The sequence below is a fragment of the Schistocerca nitens genome, chromosome 3 (genome assembly GCF_023898315.1).
Source record: "Schistocerca nitens isolate TAMUIC-IGC-003100 chromosome 3, iqSchNite1.1, whole genome shotgun sequence".
NCBI classification, from domain to species: Eukaryota; Metazoa; Arthropoda; class Insecta; order Orthoptera; family Acrididae; genus Schistocerca; species Schistocerca nitens.
In genome coordinates this window covers 946,370,007-946,395,004 of record NC_064616.1, presented here as the reverse complement: position 1 = coordinate 946,395,004, position 24,998 = coordinate 946,370,007, and the positions used below count along the sequence as shown (strand labels likewise).

General features: G+C 37.2%; 1 protein-coding gene across 1 annotated transcript in view; it reads right to left on the bottom strand.

The window, feature by feature from the left end:
• The window catches only part of LOC126249021 (uncharacterized), a 712,654-nt gene that overhangs the window by 128,287 nt on the left and 559,369 nt on the right, over positions 1-24,998 (bottom strand). Inside the window, exons 58-60 of the mRNA XM_049950623.1 lie at positions 18,773-18,961; positions 17,315-17,424; positions 4,583-4,695 (exon numbers count right to left, since the gene is read on the bottom strand). Coding sequence (XP_049806580.1) covers positions 4,583-4,695; positions 17,315-17,424; positions 18,773-18,961 — 412 coding nt within the window. The remainder of the gene's footprint in view (positions 1-4,582; positions 4,696-17,314; positions 17,425-18,772; positions 18,962-24,998) is intronic.

Sequence of the window (24,998 nt, the reverse complement as noted above, 5' to 3'; positions counted from 1 at the left end):
TCTGGAGAATTTTCAGTGCTGGAGCCCATGCCTGACTAAGACGAAAACCAGTCCAAATAGTGGGATGTGTTGTGCAGGATTTTTGTATCTTCATATTTCATTTCGTGGTTGGTTTCATGTAATGTTCAGCAATTTCTGATTTTGTGGGCTGCCGAAGTCTGGTGTGTCATTTGTGTTGCATGCACATTTCTCCAATTGCATGTGTGATTTGTCCAACATACACACTCTTGCAGTGGGATGGTATGTAACACACTCCAGATTTGCAGAGTACCAGGTCATTTTTTACTGTCCCTGAAAGGAATTTAGTCTTTGCCAGTGGGCAGTATACACATTTGATATTTTGTTGTCATAAAACTCTACTGATTTTTCCCAATGCATTGCCTGCATATGGAATGTATGCTATCTTTTTCAGTTGGTCTTCATTAGATGTTGACTGTGGTATGGTCTTTTGCTTGAAGACATGTCAAATTTTGTCATTGCTATAGCTGTTTTTTTTTGAAACGTGTTCCTGAAGTGGTCCAGTTCCAGTTCTAGACTTTCTCCATCTGAGATGACATGAGCTCTCAGGGCCAGCATATTTAGCAATTCTTCCCTTTGTGATTGGTGATGACACCTAGAGGTGTGAAGGTACTGGTCTGTGTGGTGTTCTCACAGATGCTATATTCCTGTGCTCTGTCTGGTTTCTCCATACAAGAACATCCAAGAATGGCAGCTCACCATTTTACTCCCCCTCCATGGGGAATTACATTTGGTTGTGGGTAGAATTCAGGTGTTGCAAGAAAACATGAAGCTCATCTAGCTCCTCAGGCCAGATGATGAACATATCAACATATCTGTACAAGACTATTGGTTTTAGTGGTGCTGAGTCTAGTGCCTTGTCCTCAAAGTCTTCGATGGAGAAATTGGCCACCACAGGTGAAAGAGGACTACCAATAGGCTTGCCATCAGTCTGTTCATTGTAATGTCCATCAAAAAGAAAATATGTGGACATGAGCTTATTTTCAGTTAGTTCCAGCGACTCACTGAGTGAAACTCTGGTGAAAAATGACAACATCATAACTGATCATGATATCCTGAGTTGAGCAGTTTGAATTTCTATAGGTGTTCCATGAACTGAGCTGAGTTTTTGATGTGGTGATCACATTCACCAGCCAATGGACTCAAAACCGGTGTAATGTGTATTGCAAGCTGGTACATTAGCACTCCTGTTGTACTTACCATTGGTCTCAGAGGTGTGCTCTCTTTGTGTACCTTTGGAAGCCCATAGAACCTAGGTGGTGGGGCAGTACCTGGCTGAAGTTTCTTCACTGTCTCTTCTATAGAGGTACTTCAGAGAAGTTCAATTTTCTTGTGCTGCATCAGTTTGATTTGATCTGTTGTCATCATCTTGTAAGCCTTGTTGTCTAGGAGTTTGTACATTTTCTCTTTGTGTTGGTAAGATGGTTATGTTCCCCTTATCTGCAGGGAAGATGCCAATTTTAGATGTAGGGCAAAGAGTTTGCATCCTGGTATCATGTGTATTTGATCCTTTCAAGCAGCATAGTTGCTGGGAAAACCCTACAAACACAGATTAGTTTCTGCTCTAGGGAGAGACCACTACAGCAAGTCAAGAAGCTTGATAAGCTCTGAAATAAGAAACAATGTCTGCTGAATGCATTTGCCTTTTGGAAAAGGACTTGTGACATCTGCATTGTGCAAACCTTTGTCAAGATCATACATTATATTAAGACAGCAGCAAGCCAAATTACCAGAAGAACCAACCTGACTCCAGTGTGCAAACAGATCAGAGACACATGCCATCAACCTGACTCTATAGGATGCAAACTCTTTGCCCTACATCCAGAATTTGAGTCTTTGCTCTCCCCCATTACCTAGGAGTGTGTGGGCTGTTCGTCCTGAGTGCAAGCAGAGCAGGTGCAAAGAACTGCATCTATGAAACAGTCTTGAAAATTCCATCAAAAAGCATCAAAAGAGCCAAATTAAAGACTAGACAAACCACCGTGAATTCTACAGTGAAAACCATTAATGGCAGTGCTTTGTCTATCATTCATAAAGGCTTAAACTTTTCCCCAGCAACAGCAGCACTACCTGTTGCAGAAATCACCAGTAGAATGAAACATGTTGCCTCACTCCACCACGATATGGTGGGAGATACAGTGGGAAATGTGCCATGCTCTCACCAGCAGTGCATAATATCTCCAGATGGGAAAATGGCATGTGCATTCTCAAAGTGATGATCCTGACATTGTATTCCTCCCAGTGGAAAAGGGGAACATAACCATCTTACTAGGTGCAGAATACAAAGAGTAAATGTACAAATTCCTACAAGATGGTGATGGTGACAGATCCAAATAGTCATCTGTAGTACAGACACATGAACCTCTCTTCCTTTATAGAAGAGACAGCAAAGAAACATCAGCCATGTGCTGCTGCACCATCTAGCTTCTATGGGCTTCCAAAGGTACAAAAAGAGGGCACACCTCTGAGACCAATAGTGAGTACATTGGGAGTGCCAATGTAAAAACTAGTGAAAATCTTTATGTTAGTTTGAGACAGTTGGTTGGCAAATGTGAACACTACATCAAGAACTCAGCATGTTCATGGAACACCTACAAAAACCCAGATTGGCCAGTTCAGATCTAATGGTCAGTTTTGATATTGATTCACTTTTCACCAGAGTTTCACTCAATGAGCTGCTGGAACTTATTGAAAAGAAATTTGAGCCCTCATTCACCAACCTTTTCAATTTTGTGCTCACATTCACATATTTTCTTTTTGACAGACATTACTATGAACGGACTGAGGGTGTGCCTGTGGGTAGCCCTCTGTCACCTGTGGTGGCCAATATGTGCGTAGAAGACTTTGAAGACAAGGCACTAGAGTCAGCACCACTAAAACCAACAGTCTTTCACAGATATATTGAGGATACATTCATCTTTTGGCCTCATAGGCTTGCAACACCTGAATGCTATCCACAACCAAATTTAATTCCCCATGATCAGCTGCCATTCTTGGATATTTTGGTATGAAGAAATTCAGATGGAGCACTGGGACACATCATCTACCAGAAGAGAACACACACAGACCAGTAACTTAACACATGCAGCTGTCTTCACACATCATAAATGAAAGGAGTGTTAACATCCTTGTCCACAGAGTTTGTGTGGACTCTGATGAAGAAAGCCTGAAACTGGAACTGGACCATCTCAGAGACCTGTTCAAGAAAAACACTGGCTGAAGTTTCTTTGCTGTCTCTTCTATAAAGGAAGAGAAGTTCAGGTGTCTGTACTGCAGCCGGCTAATTGGATCTGTCATCATCATCACCTTGTAGGAATTTGTACATTTACTCTTTGTATTCCACACCTAGTAAGACGGTTATGTTCCCCTTATCCGGTGGGAGGAAGACAATGTCAGGATCATCACTTAGAGAATGCACATGGCTTTTTCCACCAAGTTCAATCAAACCTTCAAGCAAAAGACCACATCACACCCAACACCCAATGAAGAACACCCAAAAAAAGATAACCTACATTTCATATGCAGGAACCATTATCTGGAAAAATTGGTAGAATTTTACGATGACAAAGTATCAAATGTGTATACGAAACTGCCCACTGGCAAAGGCCAAATCCCTTTCAGGGGCAGTAAGTTATGACCTGGTACTCTGGAAATCTGGAGTGTATGATATACTGTGCGAGTGTGGGAATGCATATGCCACACAAACCATTCACACAGTTAGAGAAAGGTGCATGGCACACCTACCTCTGATAGCCATTCCTGAACATTGCCTTGAAACCAACAACAAAATGATATATGAGGATAAAAATTCTGCACAATGGACTCCAGTGCTGAAAATTCTCCACATTGGAAATGGAATACAAAGAATGATGAAGGTGGTGTGCAGACTGAACACCCCACCAAACAAGTCCCAACCAAGTGCAAGCTACCACCACCACCATGGCCAGCACATTGCTTGGTCCATACATGGGGTGAGTGGAGGGGTCGGGGGTGGGTGGGGTGGGGGTGGGGGGGGGGAGGGGGGACACACCACCAGTATATACCCATTGGTCCAGGATGTCAGTCAGCTGAAGTAACCTGATGATGATGGCACATTATGCCATCAAAAATTCATTCTACACTGACCAATCAATTCAGCTGCATGCCCAAGAGACTTCCAACTAGTGACCACAGAATCCCTAAGGAAAACTTCCAACTTTAAAGCTTTGCATACTATAGCACTGTGGGGTGAAAACGTTGTGCCTTATGCTAACAACTATAAGCACATATGGAATTACAGCACCATATTATCATCATGAATCTTGTAAATGTTCAGCAATAATCCAAGAAAAAACTACAATTTTTAGGCCACAACAGTGTCTAATTTAAATACTCCATATTTGCTAACTTACAGTTTAATGCTAATAACATTGTTATTAGGGTGAGTATTTAAAGTGGCAGAATCATAATTATGCTTCCTTCTGTTCCACCTTAAATATAAAATCTCACAAAAACATCTGAACTATTTTCATGCTATGAAAGGTTCATTTCATTATGCTGGTATAATTGAAGGAAATAAACTTACCGATTTTCTGCCTGTAGTGCTGTTTGTGTCATGTCAGTAAGTTTTGAATGTATCAAAATCACAGTCTTCTGTATTTTTGTGCCTAAATCAAAATAATTGTAAAACCAAATAACCTGGAAAAATTGTGAGTATATCAGATTAAATGGGTCTTCCCTATGATTGAGTTACTATAACCTATAAATTAACATTTGAAATGGCATGCGCAGGTACTAAATTATCAAATAATGTTTAAAAAATAAGCACACAATGAGAAGCATTTTATTTGTGGCATAAAGATACAAAGAGAAATCAAGAAAGCTACAAAGTGAATAAGGTAACAGAATGTTGTCATGAGAGAGATACTATCAACATAAAAAGTAAGTTTAAAAAATGCATATACAAATCAAACTGAATTTTTATAAGCACATGGACAACTCTGCACAGTACATAACATTTAAAAGTGCAAGACAAAAAATTTTGCTCACCAGTAGAGTCTGTTTCTAAAGTATCACTCTAATGCAGCCTTCTGCATTACATTTGTCAATCACTCAATTCCATAAAAATGTATAAACTAATGTTTGTGGATACTATAAGAAAAGACATTTGACTGAACTGAACTTTATACAAAAGATTACATAAATGTCTATGCACAAATTATTATGATTTTATGACAATGGGTTTTCATGTCAGACTTAGTGCAGAGGATGTAGCTATCTATAATGGAGCTCCATCTGGAAAAAGCTGCATACATTCCCATTTAAATATGGATAAAATTTCAAAGTGATGCAAGGATTGGAAAACTGCTTTAAATGTTCAAGAATGTAAAATTGTGCTCTTCACATAATGCAAGAGTATAGTGCACTGTGGCTGCATTAGCAGTGAGTAACTATTACAATCAGCCAACTCATAGAAAAAACTGGATGGAGGTATGAAATAGATTGATTACATTCACTCAATTGTAGGTAACCAAGTGGCAAAAATTAGTTCAGTAGCAGGATACTGGGAAAATGTAACTTGTGTATAAACAAGGTTGTTTACAAATCCCTTGTGCATGTCATCTTAGAATATTGCTCAAGCATGTTGAACATATACCAAATGAAACTAACAGTCTTATTGTAAATATTATTTGGGCCAGTTTTATTTTATTAACCCAGTACAATGAAGTGATTTGCGACAGGTCACAGGTTTGTTGGACTCACACAAAAGTGTCATAGAAAGATTGAAAGCCTTCAGTTGGCAGACCCCCGAAGATAGATGCCAATTGTCCCAAGAAATACTATTTAGAAAGTTACAAGAAATTGTATTAAGTGAAGAAATGATACACATTCTTCAGTTCTCTACATATCATTCTTGTAGAAATCATGAAAACAAAATCAGAGTAATTACAGCATGCACAGAAGCATTTATGCAGACATTCTCCCACACATTGAATGTGATGGGAATGGTGAGAAGCCATAACATGTCATACAATAGGAAGTTCCCTCTGCCATGCACTTCACAGTGGTTTGCAGAGCATATAGGTAGAATTATTGATAAACAATGTAAATGATAGTGTGTGTGTTTCTAGTATTGTAAAACGTGGAGCAGATTTTGACTACGTAACTGCAAGTGTTAACGAAGAATGTTCTGATCTCACAACACATGATTGTGTTGTTCTTATAGGAGGTGCTAATAACGTCTACAGAAACAAAGCTAGTGCTTTCATTAAAAAATTGATCACAGTACTGTGGATCCTGCATTTCACCAATGTAATTGTAATGATGCTGCCATACGACATGACTTACCAGACTGGTCATGCGTAAACAACAAAATTAGACATACTAATTTGAAACTAAAAAGCCTATGTTCAAAATTTGCAAATGTTAAGTTGTTAGATGCTAACAATTATGAAAGAAACTGTTTTACATGGCAAGGTATGCATCTTAACAAATGTGGCAAAAGGGTGCTTGCATCTGTTATAAGTAGGGGCCTCGACGAGATAGCTATCGTTAATGAAAGGAAAAATAAATCTGTCATCGTCCTAGGCGCTCCTCCTCAGAGAAACTAATAGATTGGATTAATTCCCATGGAATTTGGTACAAAAATAACAAAATATCGCTAGACTAAGAGATCAATCTATGAGCAGAGCATTAAAACATATGACACAAATTTCCACAATTATTTCAAATATTACAAGAAGATACTTCCTTAGGTAATATATGAAGCAAAATGACAAGCAAATAAAGCATACATATATGAGTCTAATAACAACTGTAAAGTAAGGTGGGATATTGTCAGAAAAACTTTACGAACTGACATCAAACAAAAAAGACCGGAATATTTTCAGCACAAACGCCAACAAATAACGGACATCAAATATATCTGTGATACATTTAACAAACACTTTTGAGGAATAGCTAACAGCCTATCATTTGGTCGCTCTTCACCAACAAAATCCTATCCTCCAAAATGTATAAGATTTGACAAATCAATTTTTCTAATAGCTGCAACTTTGAAAGAGGTTCTGCTAACTATTAGGAATATGAAAAGTTCCCTCTCATCTGGCCTTGATGGTCTACCTGCCTATGTAATAAAACAGGTTGCCAATGAAGTAATACAACCACTCTGCAACATAATCAACTGCTCAATGAATACTGGCAGTTTCCCTCAAGCTCTCAAAACCTCCAAGATAGATCCGTTACACAAGAAAGGAGACAAACATGATGTCAACAACTACTGACCCATATCCCTTCTCCCAACTGCGTCCAAAATAATTGAGAAAAATTGTATATACCCGTATAATGTCCTTTCTTGTAAACAACTCCCTACTAACAGCACAGCAGTTTGGTTTTTGTAAAAATAAATCAATCAATGAGGCCCTCTTTTCGTTTACTGATGATATAATAGAAGCAATTAATGAAAAACATTATGCTTCTGGACTTTTTATTGATCTAACAAAAGCATTTGATCTAGCCAACCACTCACTTCTACTCCGCAAAACTGGATGCATATGGTATAAGAGGAGTCTGTAATCACTGGTTCCAGTCATATCTATCAAACAGAGGGCAGCTGGTAGAAATAGCAACAAATGACGGAAGAGCAACCCATTCAGATATAATACCAGTCACACCAGGAGTCCCACAAGGTCCAACCTTAGGCCCCCTGCTCTTCCTTGTCTTCATTAATGACCTACCAGAATACCTTCCCTCAACAATACCTGTGTTATTCGCCGATAATACAAACCTCCTCTCTTGCAACATTTCTCCACACCAGGTGAGAGCTGACACAGTTGACAGCAGTGAAAGGCTCCTATACTGGCTCTATGAGAACAAACTCCTACTTAATATGGAAAAAACCACTCATATGGTCTTCTGACCATCAAACAACCATACAACACATATAGAACCACTAATTATGGACAAGAAAGTTATTGAACAAGTCAGTAAGACTAAATTCTTAGGTCTCCAGATAGATAACACACTGCAGTGGAATATCCACAGAGAGAAACTACTGTGTAAATTGAGTAGCCTTCAGAATTCTTAGCCAAAGCTGTGATGTGACCACCATTAAAACTTTATACTTTGCACTAGTGAACTCAGTCCTCTCATATGGCATTCCATTCTGGAGGGCAATAAATACGAAAATATTTGTTATGCAAAAGTGAATTGTCAAGGTCATGTTAAGACTGCCACTGCACACACCTACCAAACCAATCTTTAAAGAACTCGGAATATTACCTGTACCATGTACATACATCCTAGAGTCTGTTTCATTTGTCAGTAAGAATCTTCATCTCTTCAAAACAAATAATGACATTCATGATCATGACACCTGTGGTGTAAGCAACATTCATCTAGATAATCAGAGACTCAGTAAATGCCATGATGGTGTGAGGCACATAGGCAGCATACTTTATAATAAATTACCTTGCTCAGTCAAGAATAATAAAAACTCTTTCAGGAAGAAAGTTAACAGTATATTGTTCCAGCATTGTTTTTATTCTGTTGCTGAATTATGGAGACCAATTTATGTCATGTGTAGCTTTAATTTAGTCTAATATGACAATCTTGAATGACTGCAATGTAAATATGTATTTTATGTATTCTGTCATATAGTCAATGTAAGAAAAAGTACAGGGTGATTCAAAAAGAATACCACAACTTTAAAAATGTGTATTTAATGAAAGAAACATAATATAACCTTCTGTTATACATCATTACAAAGAGTATTTAAAAAGGTTTTTTTTCACTCAAAAACAAGTTCAGAGATGTTCAATATGGCGCCCTCCAGACACACGAGCAATATCAACCCGATACTCCAACTCGTTCCACACTCTCTGTAGCATATCAGGCGTAACAATTTGGATAGCTGCTGTTATTTCTCGTTTCAAATCATCAATGGTGGCTGGGAGAGGTGGCCGAAACACCATATCCTTAACATACCCCCATAAGAAAAAATCGGAGGGGGTAAGATCAGGGCTTCTTGGAGGCCAGTGATGAAGTGCTCTGTCACGGGTAGCCTGGCGGCCGATCCGTCGCCTCGGGTAGTTGACGTTCAGGTCGTTACGGACAGATAAGTGCCAATGTGGTGGCGCTCCATCCTGCTGAAATATGAATTGTTGTGCTTCTTGTTCGAGCTCTGCGAGTCGATTTTCCTGGGCTGCGAACAAATGCTTGCTGGATGCGTGCTACATTTTCATCACTCGTTCTCGGCCGTCCAGAACTTTTCCCTTTGCACAAACACCCATTCTCTGTAAACTGTTTATACCAACGTTTAATACACCACCTATCAGGAGGTTTAACACCATACTTCATTCAAAATGCACGCTGAACAACTGTCGTCGATTCACTTCTGCCGTACTCAATAACACAAAAAGCTTTCTGTTGAGCGGTCGCCATCTTTGCATCAACTGACGCTGATGCCTAGTCAACAGCGCCTCAAGCGAGCAAATGTACAACTAAATGAAACTTTAAGGCTCCCTTAATTCGCCGACAGATAGTGCTTAGCTCTGCCTTTTGTCGTTGCAGAGTTTTAAATTCCTAAAGTTGTGGTATTCTTTTTGAATCACCCTGTATTATGCTTCAACGATTCATTGCTGTAACTTGTATCCCATGTCATGAACATGATTTCGTGGATAAACAAAATAAATAAATAAGAAATAAGTGTCAAGTATGTGGATGAAGGAGGGAAAAGATCCACTGTGATTTAATAATACAATTTGAAAAACGCTGAAGAAGTAGAGACTGTTGCATTCTTGGTTCAAAAAAGAGTGTAGAAATATCAACAGGCAAAAATTAATACAAATTTGTGCATCTATAAATGATTATTGCATGAATCATATGACAACTTTCACCATCACACCTTTGCAAAAGATCTTGCAAAGAACCAAAGAAAATTCTAGTCCTACATAAAATCACTGAGCAGATTGATTGCATCTATCCAGTCACTTGTTGATCAATCTGGTGTGGCAATAGAAAACAGTAAAAGGAGATCTGAACTCATAAATCTCACATTTAAATAATCATTCACCCAATGCATGATCTGCTCTTTCTCAGAGATTTGAGCAGACACAGATGCAAGGAATAGAGTGTTATCACCACAGTATTAGGCTGCTCAATATTTTTTGTACAGGGCCCCACTAGGCTGGAAACATGCCATCACAGCCAGCTTTGTTTTCTTGGCTGCAGATTCTGCCACAGGTTTTTCATTTGCACAGACATTACCCATGAGGACCACAGTGCCATGAGGAACACACTGCCTTTATCTCCATTGGATTCTGCACTGCCAGCACCGGACATGGAGGTCATGGATGTCGACAAAGTGCCATCACCTTCACTGCAGTCCCAGCTGCAGGAGGTTGGCCTACTGAACATTGCCACCTTCTGGTGGACTACTGTGGACCCTCTTGTCACCATTGTGCTTCCATCAATAGTACAAGATGCCTGTTCCTGGGCATGGGTGGACACCCTATGGCTGGTTTTTCAGCTGGTGTTCTCAGCCATCTGCAAGATGAATGTTAGAGTGCAGGCAGGAACTTATCATATGTTGAAGTTCCAGCTCCTGTCTCCTCAGTGACACCTGTGCCCATAACTCCCCCACCCCCATTTTCATTTCTGGAAGAACAAGTACACATCTACGGCGAACAGGTTTGGGAGGGAGTAATGTGGTGTCATTCACCACCAATCCAATGCCAAGTCAGTCCACAATCTGAAGTCACCAGAAACCAAGTGATTGCACTGCCAGTCTGTGGCCATGTCTGAGACGTGTCCTCATCAGCCCATACAGCTAGCACCATGTCACTTCTGGAACCAAATTAAGGATGTTGCACATCACACCTCCCTAGTCTAGCTTGAGGTCTGATCATGGAGCCTTGACATACAGCTTTGCTACTAATTTGTATATGCAGACTTTAATTGACTCATGGACCTGTACAGGTCAGTAATTTGGACTTATCACTGGAAACCACTTTACGTAAAAAATGTTTTTAACCCTTTTGCTGCTACAGACATGCTATCTGCATTCTGTGCCAAGCACAGCTTTGTTGCATCTGTTTGCTGAATGTTGCTGCCTGTGCTGAAAGATGGTGTTCTGGCCACAATGAAATACTTATCACCTGATTTTAACAGAACTACTCCTTTAAAAAATGGGATTTTTGAACATCTTACTATCTGATGTCTTCACTTGATAAAGGATTGAATTCCTTTTTGTTATTCATCATAGTTACTTTGCTGCATCAAATTAAATAAAACACTGTATGCCCTATTTAACAGTTTGCAGAGATAAAAATGTATTGCATAAACATTGAGGATGGTTGACTTTAGCTCATTCATTGCAGTGTATGAAATCCAGATAAGATATCAAAATTTTATTTAAAATTGAACTCAGAATGATCTCTCACGTTGTTCTTGAATTATTGATTTTTGTACCCGATTGACAGTCACTCACGGCACACCAGTTCTCATCCTTGCACATTTTGAATTATGTGGTCATTACAATCCTATTTCATAAATGGTTCAAGACATCAAAACAAGGTTTTTCACAAATGACAGTATGCAAAGAGGCATATATGTAGTATGATAAATACTTGAAACTCTTTCATTTGGTAAGATATGGCAATAAGTCATCCAAACAGTGAGAGGTTAGTGGAATGGGACTTGTAAATAAGCCAATAATGGTTCATAAAAACCCAGAGGCCACATTTAAACATGTACTTAGCACCTGAGGAACAGAAGAGCATGACGAAACGAGTTAACTTGTCCACAGCAGTTAGAGGATTAAACAATACTTGTGCTCTGTGTCATAGTATCCTATAACTCCTTATCATCTATCATGGGATGACTAATTGTTTTTCATCCTTCACGATTCTGCTCAGTACATACTTATCTAAAGCCTGTTGTACAATGGTCTTGAACTTTGTCCATTGATGCTCAACACTGTCACTGCTGGAGATGAAATTTCCATGATGATTTGTCAGGTAGTCTGATATCTGTCTCTTGTTGCTCTTGCTAAACATAAAGATCTTCCTGCCTTTGTAATCCTATTTAAGCAGTATCCAGTGATCCTAGTGCCTCAACATGCAGCCTCTGCTATTACACTACTATATGGACTTTAACTGACTCATGGACTTATTCCCTGTTCTATGCTAAATGAGTTCAAATGTTTGGGTCTATTTGAAACCATCAGGTCTAATATGTTATTTTAATGAGTTTGTTTTTGGATTAACTGGTCAAGGTACTTTTTGGATAACACACTTAGAAAAATTTCACATGATTCTCTGTCAACACAACCCACCCTAATCGCAAGAGTCTCTCAGCCTGTAGCCATTACATAAAGCAGTATTTCATGTACAGACTCCAATAACTTTATTTCATTCTGAGGATATATTCTTGAGCACATTTCAAATAAGACACATTTTTAAATTATTTGTTTTGATACACAAATCATTGTAAATTATAATTTTAGTTACCTAAAAATAAATGTTTTATGCATTTTATAAAAGTAATTAGTCATCCTGGCATACAGAGTGTTGATTGGATGACAGGATCAAATGCTTATTGCTATGACTGTTCACACTTCTACATATGCTGTTACTCTGCAACTCACATTTAAGTGCCTGGCAGAGGCTTCATCGAAACACCTTTAAGCTATTTCTATACCATTCTACTCTCGGATAGCTCACAAGAAAAATGAGCATTTTAATTTTTCTGTCTGAGCTCTAATTTCTCTTATTTTAACATGATGATTATGTCTCCCTGTGTAGGTGGGCACCAGCAGAATATTTTTGCAATCAGAGAAGAAAGCTGGTGATTGAAATTTCACAAGAAGATCCTGCTAATTGAAAAATGCCTTTGTCTTAATGACTACGACCCCAATTCACATATTATGTCCATAGCATTGTCTCCCTTATTTTGAAATAACACAAAATGAGGTGCTCTTTGTTGAACTTTTCCATCAGTTCCATCTGAAGCAGATCCCACACTGCACAGCAACACTCTAGAAGATGGCAGACAAGCATGGTGTAAGCAGTCTCTTTAGTATACCTGTTCCACATTCAAAGAGTTCTGCCAATAAACGGTAGTCTTTTATTTGCTTCTCTACAATATTATCTAAATGGTAATTCCAGTTTAAGTTATTTGTAACTGTAATCCCTAAGTATTTAGTTGAATTCACATACAGCCTTTAGACTTGTGTGATCTAAGGTGTAACTGAAATTTAGCAGATTTCTTTTAGCACTCATGTCAATGACTTCACCCTTTTCATTATTTAGGACAAGTTGTCACTTTTTGCACCATAAAGATATCTTGTATAAATCGTTTTGCAATTCGTTTTGATCATTGGATGACTTTATGAGGTGGTAAATGACAGCATCGTCTGAAAAAAATTAAAGAGGGCTGTTCATATCATCTCCTATACCATTTATGTGGATCAGGAACAGCAGAGGGCCTATATTATTCAATATACATGTTTCAACAAAGGAAATGTTTGCACAGATTGATTCACAGAGATACCAGTGTAATCAAATTTCTGTATATTCCAGAAAACAGTGTGGCTGCTATGATGAGTAATACAATTACTACAACAAAAGCACAAAAAACAGAATTTATTACTCAATGGGTACCAAATTTATCACTAAAATTTAGAACTTGAAGATCTCACATTGTTCCTTTCAGTTAAGTATTAGTTCCAAGGAGGTTATTAGCCAACACTAATAGAATAAAAAAGCAAGAGGAAAGCATCTCTTTCTTTCATCAAAACATAAGGGGACTCTTAAACAAAACAGACCAACTCCTTATTAACATTAGTGAAAAGGACAGTATAAATAATGCCCAGATTTTGTGCTTAACTGAGCACCATGTTACTAATAAATGTGCCTTGCCATCTATAGTAAGTTATACTTTAGTAACATACTACTGTAGGGAAAGTAAAGATAAAGGTGGAGTAGCAATTTATGTTAAGGATAGTGTAGCATACAAAGTTATAGATATTAAGAAATATTGTGTGGAACAACAATTTGAGGCATGTGCCACAGAAATAACAACTAAATTCTACCCAATAATAGTGTTGGCTGTCTACAGGGCTCCTTCAGGTGACATAAAAACTTTTCTGTATTCAATGGAACTCCTACTGTCATGGTTACATTCAAAAGCGAAGGATATTGTAGTATTAGGTGATTTCAATATAAACTTTTTGACAGAAAATAAGAATAAAATAGACTTTGAGATTGTGATGACCTTACACAATCTGACATCAGTAATAAACTTCCCAACAAGAATTACATCCGAGTGCCAAACTATGATAGACAACATTTTTTTAGATGTAAATAGACATCAGAATTATATTGTCAGGCAGGTTATAAGTGGGCTTTCAGATCATGATGGACAAATTCTCACTATTTATGACGTTAATCTGTTCAAAAAAGAATTTCCTCGATGGAAATTTATAAGAGTGATTAATGAAGAGGCGAAAGAAACTTTCAACCACAGGTTGCAGCAAATGGATTGGTCTTTAGTATATAGCCATGAGGATGTTGATACTAAATTTAACTGTTTTATAAATGAATTCTGTGCTCTTTTTGAAGAAATATTTCCCAAGAAATGGGTCGGAAACAGGGCCTCCAATTCTGTAAGCAAGCCTTGGATTACAAAAGGTATAAAACAGTCATGTAAAACCAAAAGGGAAACTTATGCTGCAATAAGATTCTGTAAAGATGTAGAAAAATGGGAACACTATAGAATATACTGTAAAATTTTGAAGAAACTAATACAGAAATCAAAAGCCCTTTATTATGAGAAGAAAATAGATAATTCTAATAATAAAATAAAAGCAATTTGGAACATTGTAAAAAAAAAAGAAACAGGAAGAGATACAACAAGTAAAGAAGATATAAATAATATCAGATATGAAGGTATCCTAGTAGATAACCCCAAAACGGTGGCTGAGATTTTTAATAAACACTTCCTATCAGTAACTCAACAGATTGGTTGCAAGCCCGATGTTGACGAAGCTGTAACTCTTTGTCAAGCCGTATACTCAAACAAAATTTCAGAAATGCACCTTAATCCTGTTACTGTAGAAGAAATTCAAAAAATCATCATGTCTCTAAAAAGTACGAATTCTGCAGGGGTTGATAATATATCTAGTAATTTATTGAAATATTCTTGTGTGTGGATAAGGGACATTCTCTGTCATATTTTCAATGCTTCCCTTCAGAAAGGTGTTGTTCCCAGTAGACTTAAGTATGCCATTGTGAAGCCCCTGTACAAAAAGGGTGATAAAGCTGAACTAACTAACTATCGACCTATCTCTTTGCTGACAGCTTTCTCCAAAATTCTAGAAAAGCTAATACATGTAAGAATTACTGTTCATCTCATGAAGAACGAAGTTCTCAGTAAGAGCCAGTTTGGCTTTCAAAAGGGCCGTTCAACAGAAGATGCAGTCTACGCACTTGCAAATGAAGTCCTAGAAACTCTTAATGAAAAAATGCTAGCACTTGGTGTCTTCTGTGATTTATCCAAAGCGTTTGACTGTGTTGATCACCAGATTCTCTTGCAAAAAGCAAAATTAGTAGGAATAAGTGGTGTTGCAGGCAATTGGCTACAGTCGTACCTCCAAGACAGAAAACAAAAAGTTGTGTTGAATAGCTCGGGTGGAGTATGTGACACTTCCTCAGATTCTGAATGGAGTTCCATTACATGTGGAGTGCCCCAGGGCTCAATTCTTGGGCCACTATTATTCCCGATTTTTATAAATGATCTACCATCATGTACAAGCCTGCTGTGTAAATTTACATTATTTGCTGATGATACCACAATTTTTATGAGCAGTAGAACAGACAACAATCTTGAGGAACTCATTAATCACATACTCTCAGATATGGTTAATTGGTTCAAGGTGAATGGTCTCTCATTAAATTCCAGTAAGATCAGCTTTATTCAATTCTGTACAAAAACAGAAAAAGAGAGAGAGATAAATGTGACATGTGGTAATCAACCAATAGTTAGAATGGAAACAACAAAATTTCTTGGAGTGCACATTGACAAGAAAAAGAACTGGTCTTCACATATTATTGACCTCTGTAAGAGGCTTAGCTCTGCTACCTATGCTTTACGGGTTGTCACTACATGTGTTGAACCTAACACTGCAAAAGTGGCATATTATGGCTATTTTCATTGTCTCATTGAGTACGGAATTATTTTTTGGGGCAACCAGCCATTAGCAAGGAAAGTGTTCATTGCACAGAAGCGAGCTTTAAGAATTATATGTGGATTGCGCCCAAGAGACTCTTGTAGAAATAGTTTTCGTAATCTTAAAATATACACAACTACATGCCAATATATTTTTTCTCTCGTGTGTTTTGTTTGTAAAAATATAGAGATATTTCAACCAAACAGTAATTATCACGAGCATAACACATGGAGGAAGAATGACATACACAGTGAACTCAGAAATTTGAGCTTGGCACAAAAGGGTGTCCACTACACTGGAGCAAAACTCTTCAATGCTCTTCCTCCCGAAATAAAGACAGAGATTCATAACAAGAGTGAGTTTAAGAAAGCACTAAAAATATTTTTGCTAGAAAAAGCTTTTTACAGTCTAGATGAATTTTTAACTAATAAATTGTAATATTTTAATATTATATAATACAAGTTGACATAATGCCACTATGAATTATATTTAACCTGAGCTCTGTAACTGTGAGTGCTCCGTATCTGTTTTCTGTAGTGTTTTAATGATTCTAAGAAAATATGTATTTTCTTTTTCTGTATTGCTGCCCAAAGAATTTACTGTATAAATTTTTATATAATTATGTACTCAAATTTCTGTATATGCTATTAGATTATCAGACTGTATTTGTAAAAAACTGACTCGTTCCACGTCCTTGTGTATCCAACACAGTTGGACCTATGGAACACGAAATAAATCAAATCAAATCAAATCAATCAATCATCAAATCAAATCAACTGCAGCGTAGTGAAATCAGTAACAACCTATCAGTAGCCTGATGAATTTCTACTGCAGCTTTATCATAAAAGAGTAAAAGAATTTGAGAGGACACTTCAAATACTTTTATTTTAACTCAGAAACAGTCTGTACTCCCAAAACATGACAGTACAAGAGAGTGAACTGATGGTTATGGAGTGAATAGAAACTGCATGTATAAAACTAGAATAAACTTGTAAATTAGACTGATACTAAAAAATAAATATTGTGATAATATATGATAGTGAACTGTGCACCACAAACAGTGCGTAAAGTTTATGCAGATGTACTTACCTTTTCAGTTAGTTCATTTGTCTTCTCTATCACAAAGTTAACAGACTGAAGCTTCCTTAGTTCCTTGAATTCATTTATAATTTCAGTGAATACTTGTTTAAGTTCTTTACCTGAAAAGAAGGCACAACTTTCCATCTGTAAGTACATACCAAGTAATCAAGCTATGGTAATCCATGATTATCATATGTTTTCAAAATAAATATCTTTGAATATATTGAACAGTTAAGGAAATCTACGATCAGAAAAATAGCAATATTCAGGATTAATGCAGTTACACTTAAAAGGAGTAAAATCAGTTTTCCTCCCATACCTAATTCTAGAAAAATACTGAAATCATAGTAGCATTATATTGTTAGCAGTCAACAAACACATAGACATAATTTCACCAATTGTGTTGATGGCCAGCAGTATATGGCAAGCTCCAATTCCATATGATTTAATTTTCTATATATAATGCCTTCAAATTCAAGCACTTGATGCTGAAGTACTTTTCTCCTTTTACACAGCTGTCACAATACACATATAATAACTCCTTGTAGTAAGGAAAGTTTTATATTATATCCATGGGGAATGACACAGATTAACACAATTTGCAAGCAATTCTCTCAGAATAATGAATGAGTTCAGGATGTTGTAAGATTCTTGCTCTCTGTCACAAAGTAAATTAGTTCAAGGATTTAATTTTACATTGCATTTTCCTCAACAACAAAATGAGGAGTTTTGCAAATCAGAAAAGTCTTAGAGCAGGAAATTGTACTTTCATAATGAATACTTCACTTGAAGGTTTTGAAGGTGATGCCTATTACTGTTCATGCTTATTCTCTACAGAGGTCCTAGGTCCATTGTAGTTTTGGATTATGGTGCATTTTTTAGCAATTCTCCTATTTTTACTTATTGAACTAAACACTCCAACACTGATATTCCTATAGTTTTCTTCATTTATTCAATCCTGACAACTGGCTCCAACTGTATTACAGCCTGAACTAACTGCTTACCAACTTACATTAACAACAACCTGGTAAAGAAGTAATTTGTGGTATTTGCAGTATTATTATAATTATATTTTATGTCGTTTACAATGATGAAAAACTTGCAAAAAGTTAGTTATGTGTCGCAGTATATTCAGCAGAAAACATAGACATATTTCACATACATATTTCTGGAAAGACCAGTCTCTCTGAATTTTATATGATGAAAATTTTTAACAGTTAACATAACAATATGAAAACTTTCATTAAAAATAAATTATATTTCACTTGCCTAGTCATTCACAAAAGGCAAAGGTCGCAGATTAGATTTGTGCTCTGGCATACAGTATTAATCTGCCAGGAACTTTCATTAAGCCCTCACTGAAAAGTCATTGCCACCAAACAATAATAAATAAAAATTAAGAAATATGAAAGACACAGCACATATCAAATTTCTTGGAACAATTTAGAAAGTCTGGTAATAACTTACCAAATGGAACCAGAGCAAAATATTTATCTTCCAGGAACTGATAAATTATGTAAGAATACTTTTTTATGTTTGTAAGTGCATCATTTTTCAGCAAGTCTTTATAAATTTTGTCCAGATCTTGTGTGAAATTGGCAAATTTGGAGAAATAGGGAGATTCTACAATCTCACTTCGTCTCTGATACAAGAAATCTGAAAGTGAAAGAAAACATAATCAAGAGGTAAGATGTTGTACCAAGACAAATTATATGCAAGTGCATTTGCAGCCATATTCCCATTCCTACTCCCACTACCATACCCACCACTCCCCCCCCCCCCCCCCCGCCCCTGTCTGTCTGTCTCTCTCTCTCTCCTCTCTCTCTCTCTCTCTCACACACACACACACACACACACACACACACACACACACACACAAACAAACTCTCTATAATGGCTCAACAGACTAAGCATATATCAAACAGTAGATGGGTTATTATAATTATATTGACTTGAAATTGGATACGTGAGCAAAGCAGATGGGCAGAAAGTAAGTCGTAAAAGATTAAGTGATCAAAGCTACATTGTTTTCATATCCAGAGAGACACAGGTGATATAGGAGTAAAAGAGAGAGAAAGCAGAAAATGAGGTTGAACACCAGAGACAATAAAGCAGTGGTATTTGGGAGTGGTAGAAACTTGAATGAATGGAAAGTAAAACCTAAAACAGAAAGAAAGATAAAATGGAAGAAGTTGTGAGTGAGTAGAAGAAAAGCAAAATGAAAACACAGAGTGGTAACAAAAAATTGAATTCCTAGTAAAAGTATCAGAACATGCATGAAGTAAGCAAGATGTTGAGAAAGGATTAGGCAAGTGGTAAAACTAAAAGAAATTCATATCATGAATTTTTAGACATGGAGTCCATTCATGATCTTCCTCTCCAGGCCACAGCTAAGTCTCACCAGTTAAAGCACACCAGTTTATGTTAATCTACTGTGCTGTTTCCACCTACCCACATAGCTGAGTGGTCATAGTAATGACTGATGTGCAGAGGGCATGGTCTCGATTCCTGGTACTGCCAAGGATTTTTCCTTGGTGGGAGGACTGGTTGGGGTACCCCCATCCTCCTCATGCCAATTGGTGATCTACTCAAGTGAGTACTATTGGCTCTACAGGCTGAAAAAGCTGTAAAATATCTGGGAGAGTGGTGTGCTGGATAAATGCCCCTCCATATCACATCTGCATGATGCCGCAAGGCAGAGTATGACACAGCAGCTGGAAGACATCTCTTGGGCCTTCAGCACCTGACAAGGAGCTGCCTCCTGTCTAGACATATTAGGAGTCCCATATCACTCCAACAGCACATGCCCCACACCACTACAGGGTCTCCACCAGCTTGAACAGTCCCCTGCTGATATGCACGGTCCATGGATTCGTGAGGTTGTCTCCATACCGGTACACGTCCTTCTGCTCAATACAATTTGAAATGAGACTCGTCTGACCAGGCAACATATTTCCAGCCATCAACTGCTCAATGTCAGTGTTGACGGACCCAGGTAAGGCATAAAGCTTTGTGTCATGCAGTCATCAAGGGTACATGAGAGGCCCTTTGGTTCCGAAAGCTTATATTCATGATGTTTTGTTGAATGGTTCACACACTGTCACTTGTTGATGGTCCAGCGTTGAAATCTGCAGCAATTTGCAAAAGGGTTGCACTTCTGTCACACTGAATGATTCTCTTCAGTCGTTGTTGGTCCTGTTCTTGCAGGGTCTTTTTTCCAGCTGCAGCGATATCAGAAATTTTATGTTTTACTGGATTCCCTATATTCTCGGTACACTTGTGAAATGCTCGTATGGGAAAATCCCCACTTCATTACTATCCTGGAGATGCTGTGTCCCATCACTCATCCACTGACTATAACACCATGCTCAAACTCTCTTAAACCTTAACAACTTGCCATTGTAGCAGCAGCAATCATCCTAACAACTGCACCAGACACTTGTTGTCTTATATAGGTGTTGCTGACCACAGACCCATATTCTGCCTGTTTACATATCTCTGTATTTGAATAAGCATCCCTTTACCAGTTTATTTGGTGCTTCAGTGTACATTTACAGCAAAGACTTAAAGAAAACTTTTAGTGTTGTTGACTGGAATACACTCTTTGAAATTCTGAAGGTAGCAGGGGTAAAATAAAGGGAACTAAAGGCTATTTACAACTTGTACAGAAACCAGATGGCATTTATGGGAGTTAAAGGGCATGAAAAGGAAGCAATGGTTGAGAAGCAACTGAGACAAGGTTGCAGCCTACCCCTGATGATATTCAATCTGTAAACTGAGCAAGCAATAAATGAAACCAAAGACAAATTTGGTGAAGAAATCAAAGCTCAGGGAGAAGAAATACAACTTTGAAGTCTGCTGATGACATATTATTGTTTGAGAATTGCGCTGATTACCATATACAGGGGATAGAAATAAGCATCCCTTGTGTAGAAAAACAACTGAAAGAGTTGAATGCAAATAAGTTACCAGGTCCAGACAGAATCACTGTTTCATTTTACAAGATTAGATTAGATTAGATTAGTTTTCGTTCCATAGATCCATGCTGAGGAGATCCTCGTGGATGTGGAACATGTCAATTTTTTTAAGCTGAAATAACAATACTAATAGTATGAATATATACATCATTTGTTTCTATTAAACAATTCGTCAATGGAGTAGAAGGAGTTGGCCACTAGTAAGTCTTTCAGGCTCCTTTTAAACTGATCTTTATTTGTAACTAAATTTTTTATGTTTACTGGCAAATTATTGAAGATGAGTGTTCCTGAGTAGTGGACCCCTTTTTGATCTAAAGTAAGTGCTTTTAAGTCCTTGTGCAGATCATTTTTGTTCCTGGTATTGTACGTATGAACTGAGCTGTTTGTTGGAAAAAGAGATATATTATTTAGGACAAATTTCATTAATGAGTAAATATACTGAGAGGCAGTAGTTAGTATACCCAGTTCTTTGAAGAGGTTTCTACAGGACGTCCGTGAATTTACTCCACAAATAATACGTATTACACGTTTTTGGACTCTGAAAACTTTTGTTTGACTTGAAGAGTTACCCCAAAATATTATACCATATGACATTATGGAATGAAAGTAGGCAAAGTATGCAAGCTTTTTCATTTTTATGTCGCCTATGTCTGCTAACACTCGAATTGCAAATACAGATTTGTTAAGGCGTTTCTGCAGTTCTGTGGTGTGCTCTTCCCAACTGAATTTATTATCAAGTTGTAATCCCAGGAATTTAAGACTGTCAACCTCTTCTATCTACTCTTCTTCGTATTTTATGCATATGCTGGGTGGAAACCTCTTACAGGTTCTGAATTGCATATAGTGAGTCTTTTCGAAGTTTAATGTCAGTGAGTTGGCTTTAAACCATTTATTAATATCCATGAAAATATCATTAGCAGATCTTTCTAGAACTACACTTGACATACTATTTATTATAATACTTGTGTCATCTGCAAACAAAACGAACTCTGCTTCTGGCAGTGTAACTGATGAGAGATCATTAATGTACACAAGAAAAAGCAATGGCCCTAAGATGGATCCTTGTGGGACACCACATGTAATTTCTTCCCATTCTGATGATGACTGATGACTTAATTCACTAGTCCCTTGCACTGACACCCTCTGTTTCCTGTTAGTGAGGTATGACTTGAACCATTTTGCAGCACTGCCCGTGACACCATAGAATTCTAATTTACTTAAAAGGATGTTGTGGTTCACACAATCAAATGCCTTTGACAAATCACAGAAAATACCTGCTGCTTGTAATTTGTTATTTAATGAATTAAGTACATTTTCACTGTAGGTGTAAATAGGCTTCTCGATATCAGAACCCTTCAGAATTCCAAACTGTGTTCTTGATAATATGTTATTTGTGGTCAGATGGTTGAGCAGCTGCCTGTACATTACTTTTTCTAAAATTTTTGAGAATGCTGGCAAAAGTGAAATCGGTTTGTAGTTTGATGGTATCTCTTTATCCCCTTTCTTGAATAGAGACTTAACATCTGCATATTTTAGCCAGTCAGGAAATGTCCCAGTTATAATTGACTGGTTACACAAGTAACTTAGAATTGTACTAAACTCACAAGAACATGCCTTAAGTAACTTTGTTGATATTTCATCGTACCCACTACAATGCTTTGTTTTTAAAGATTCTATTATGGACGTTATTTCTTTTGGTGAAGTGAGTGATATATTCATGTACTTGAAGCTATTTGCGAAGGCTAGTTTCAGATATTCAAGGGCATTATTTAGTGATCCTGAAAGTCCCATTCTATCAGTAACGGATATAAAGTACTTGTTAAATAGATTTGCCACACTATGCCCATCAGTTACTAATGTGTCATCTACCCTTAGTGCTATTTGCTCCTGTTCCTTTCTGGTTCTACCAGTCTGCTCTTTCACTATATCCCATATTGTTTTTGTTTTGTTCACTGACATTGCTATCTTCTTCTCGTAGTGCAATTGTTTAGACGTCTGAATTACTTTTTTTAATGTTTTACAGTATTCCTTGTATTTAGCTAAATCATCAGCATTGGAGCTATTCTTGGTCGACAGATACATTTTCCTTTTTGTCTTACAGGAAATCTTTATTCCTTGTGTAATCCATGGTTTTATTATAGACTTCTGTTTAATTTGAGTAACTTTTAGAGGAAAACAGTTTTCAAACATGGTACTGACATTGTTCATGAATGTGTTATATTTTTCATTCATGTCATGAGCACTATAAACATCTTTCCAGTTCATATCTTTGAGCAGTTTTCTAAAACACTCAAGTTTTGGTTGATTGACTACTCTCCTGTACTCAGATTTAGCAGTCTTGATAATCTGCTTAGAATTTACATCTAAAACAAGGAGCAGCATGTCATGATCTGATAGTCCATTTATAACAGGTTTTATGATATGATTTTGTTCCTTTGATTTGTCTATAAAAATGTTATCAATGGCTGTCCTTGAAGATTTAGTGATCCTAGTTGGAAAGTTTACAGTGTGAGTTAGATTGAAAGACAACATTACTAACTGCAGTGAATGTTTACTGGAAGATTGCATTAGAAAATCTGTATTAAAGTCACCAGCAATCAAAATTTCTTTGTTTCTTCCTGTGAAATAACCCAAAAGAGCTTCTAGATGATCTAAGAATAGATTATAATTTCCTGCAGGTGCTTGGTAAATAGTTGTTATTATATAGGATCTGTTATGGAACTCTACTTCTGTTGCACATGCTTCTAGATGCTGCTCTAAACAGAATTTATTAATCTCAATGTTCTTGAATTTATGGCAGTTTTTGATAAATGTGGCAACTCCTCCTCCATCCATATCTACTCTGCAGAAGTAGGAAGCTAGCTTAAATCCTGAAACGTCTAACATATCTATATCAGTGGTCACTTGATGTTCAGAGAGGCAGATTATGTCAATTTGGTTAGATGAATTCATTTCATCGATACAAATGAGTAGTTCATCAACTTTATTTCTAAGTCCCGGAATGTTCTGGTGTAATAAAGATAACAGATACTGCATACTAATGGGATTGTAACTGCTTTGGCGAAGATGAACTGGCAGTTTCTGATTACTTTCTGTTAAACACTGTTTAAATGGAGGCTGTATGATACAATCTGACTCCTGTTCATCTGTTTTCTCAAACTGAGTGTGTCTGCCAATCTCTCTTAAAACTCGTTTTCTTTCCCCCTTCCCTATCCTAAAAAAGGCATCCCTCTGACACCTGTGACCAAAGAGTACACTATGGCATTGGTCACTTAAGTAACTTGCATTTATCACAAATCTCTCACCCAGTGCCAGGTCCCAAACAACAGGACAAAAGCACAGGTGACTCCTGTATATAAGAAGGGCAAAGAATGTACCTTACAAACCAATATTCTTAACATTGGTTTGGTGTAGGATTCTGAAAACATTCTGAATACAAGTATAATAAATTTCCTTGGGACAGAAAGGCTTTTATCCACAAATCAGCAGGGTTTCAGAAATCATCAGTAAAGTAAAACTTTGCTTGCAATTTTCTCACATGATAGCCTGTGAACTATTGATGAAGGACAACAGTCGGACTCCTAGATTTCCAAAAAGCATTTGATACAGTGTTCCAAAGTAGATTGTTAACAAAGGTATGAATACATGGAAAGGGTTTCTAGATATGGGAGTGACTCAAAGAACCCATTATGTTGTACTCAATAGTGAATGTTCAT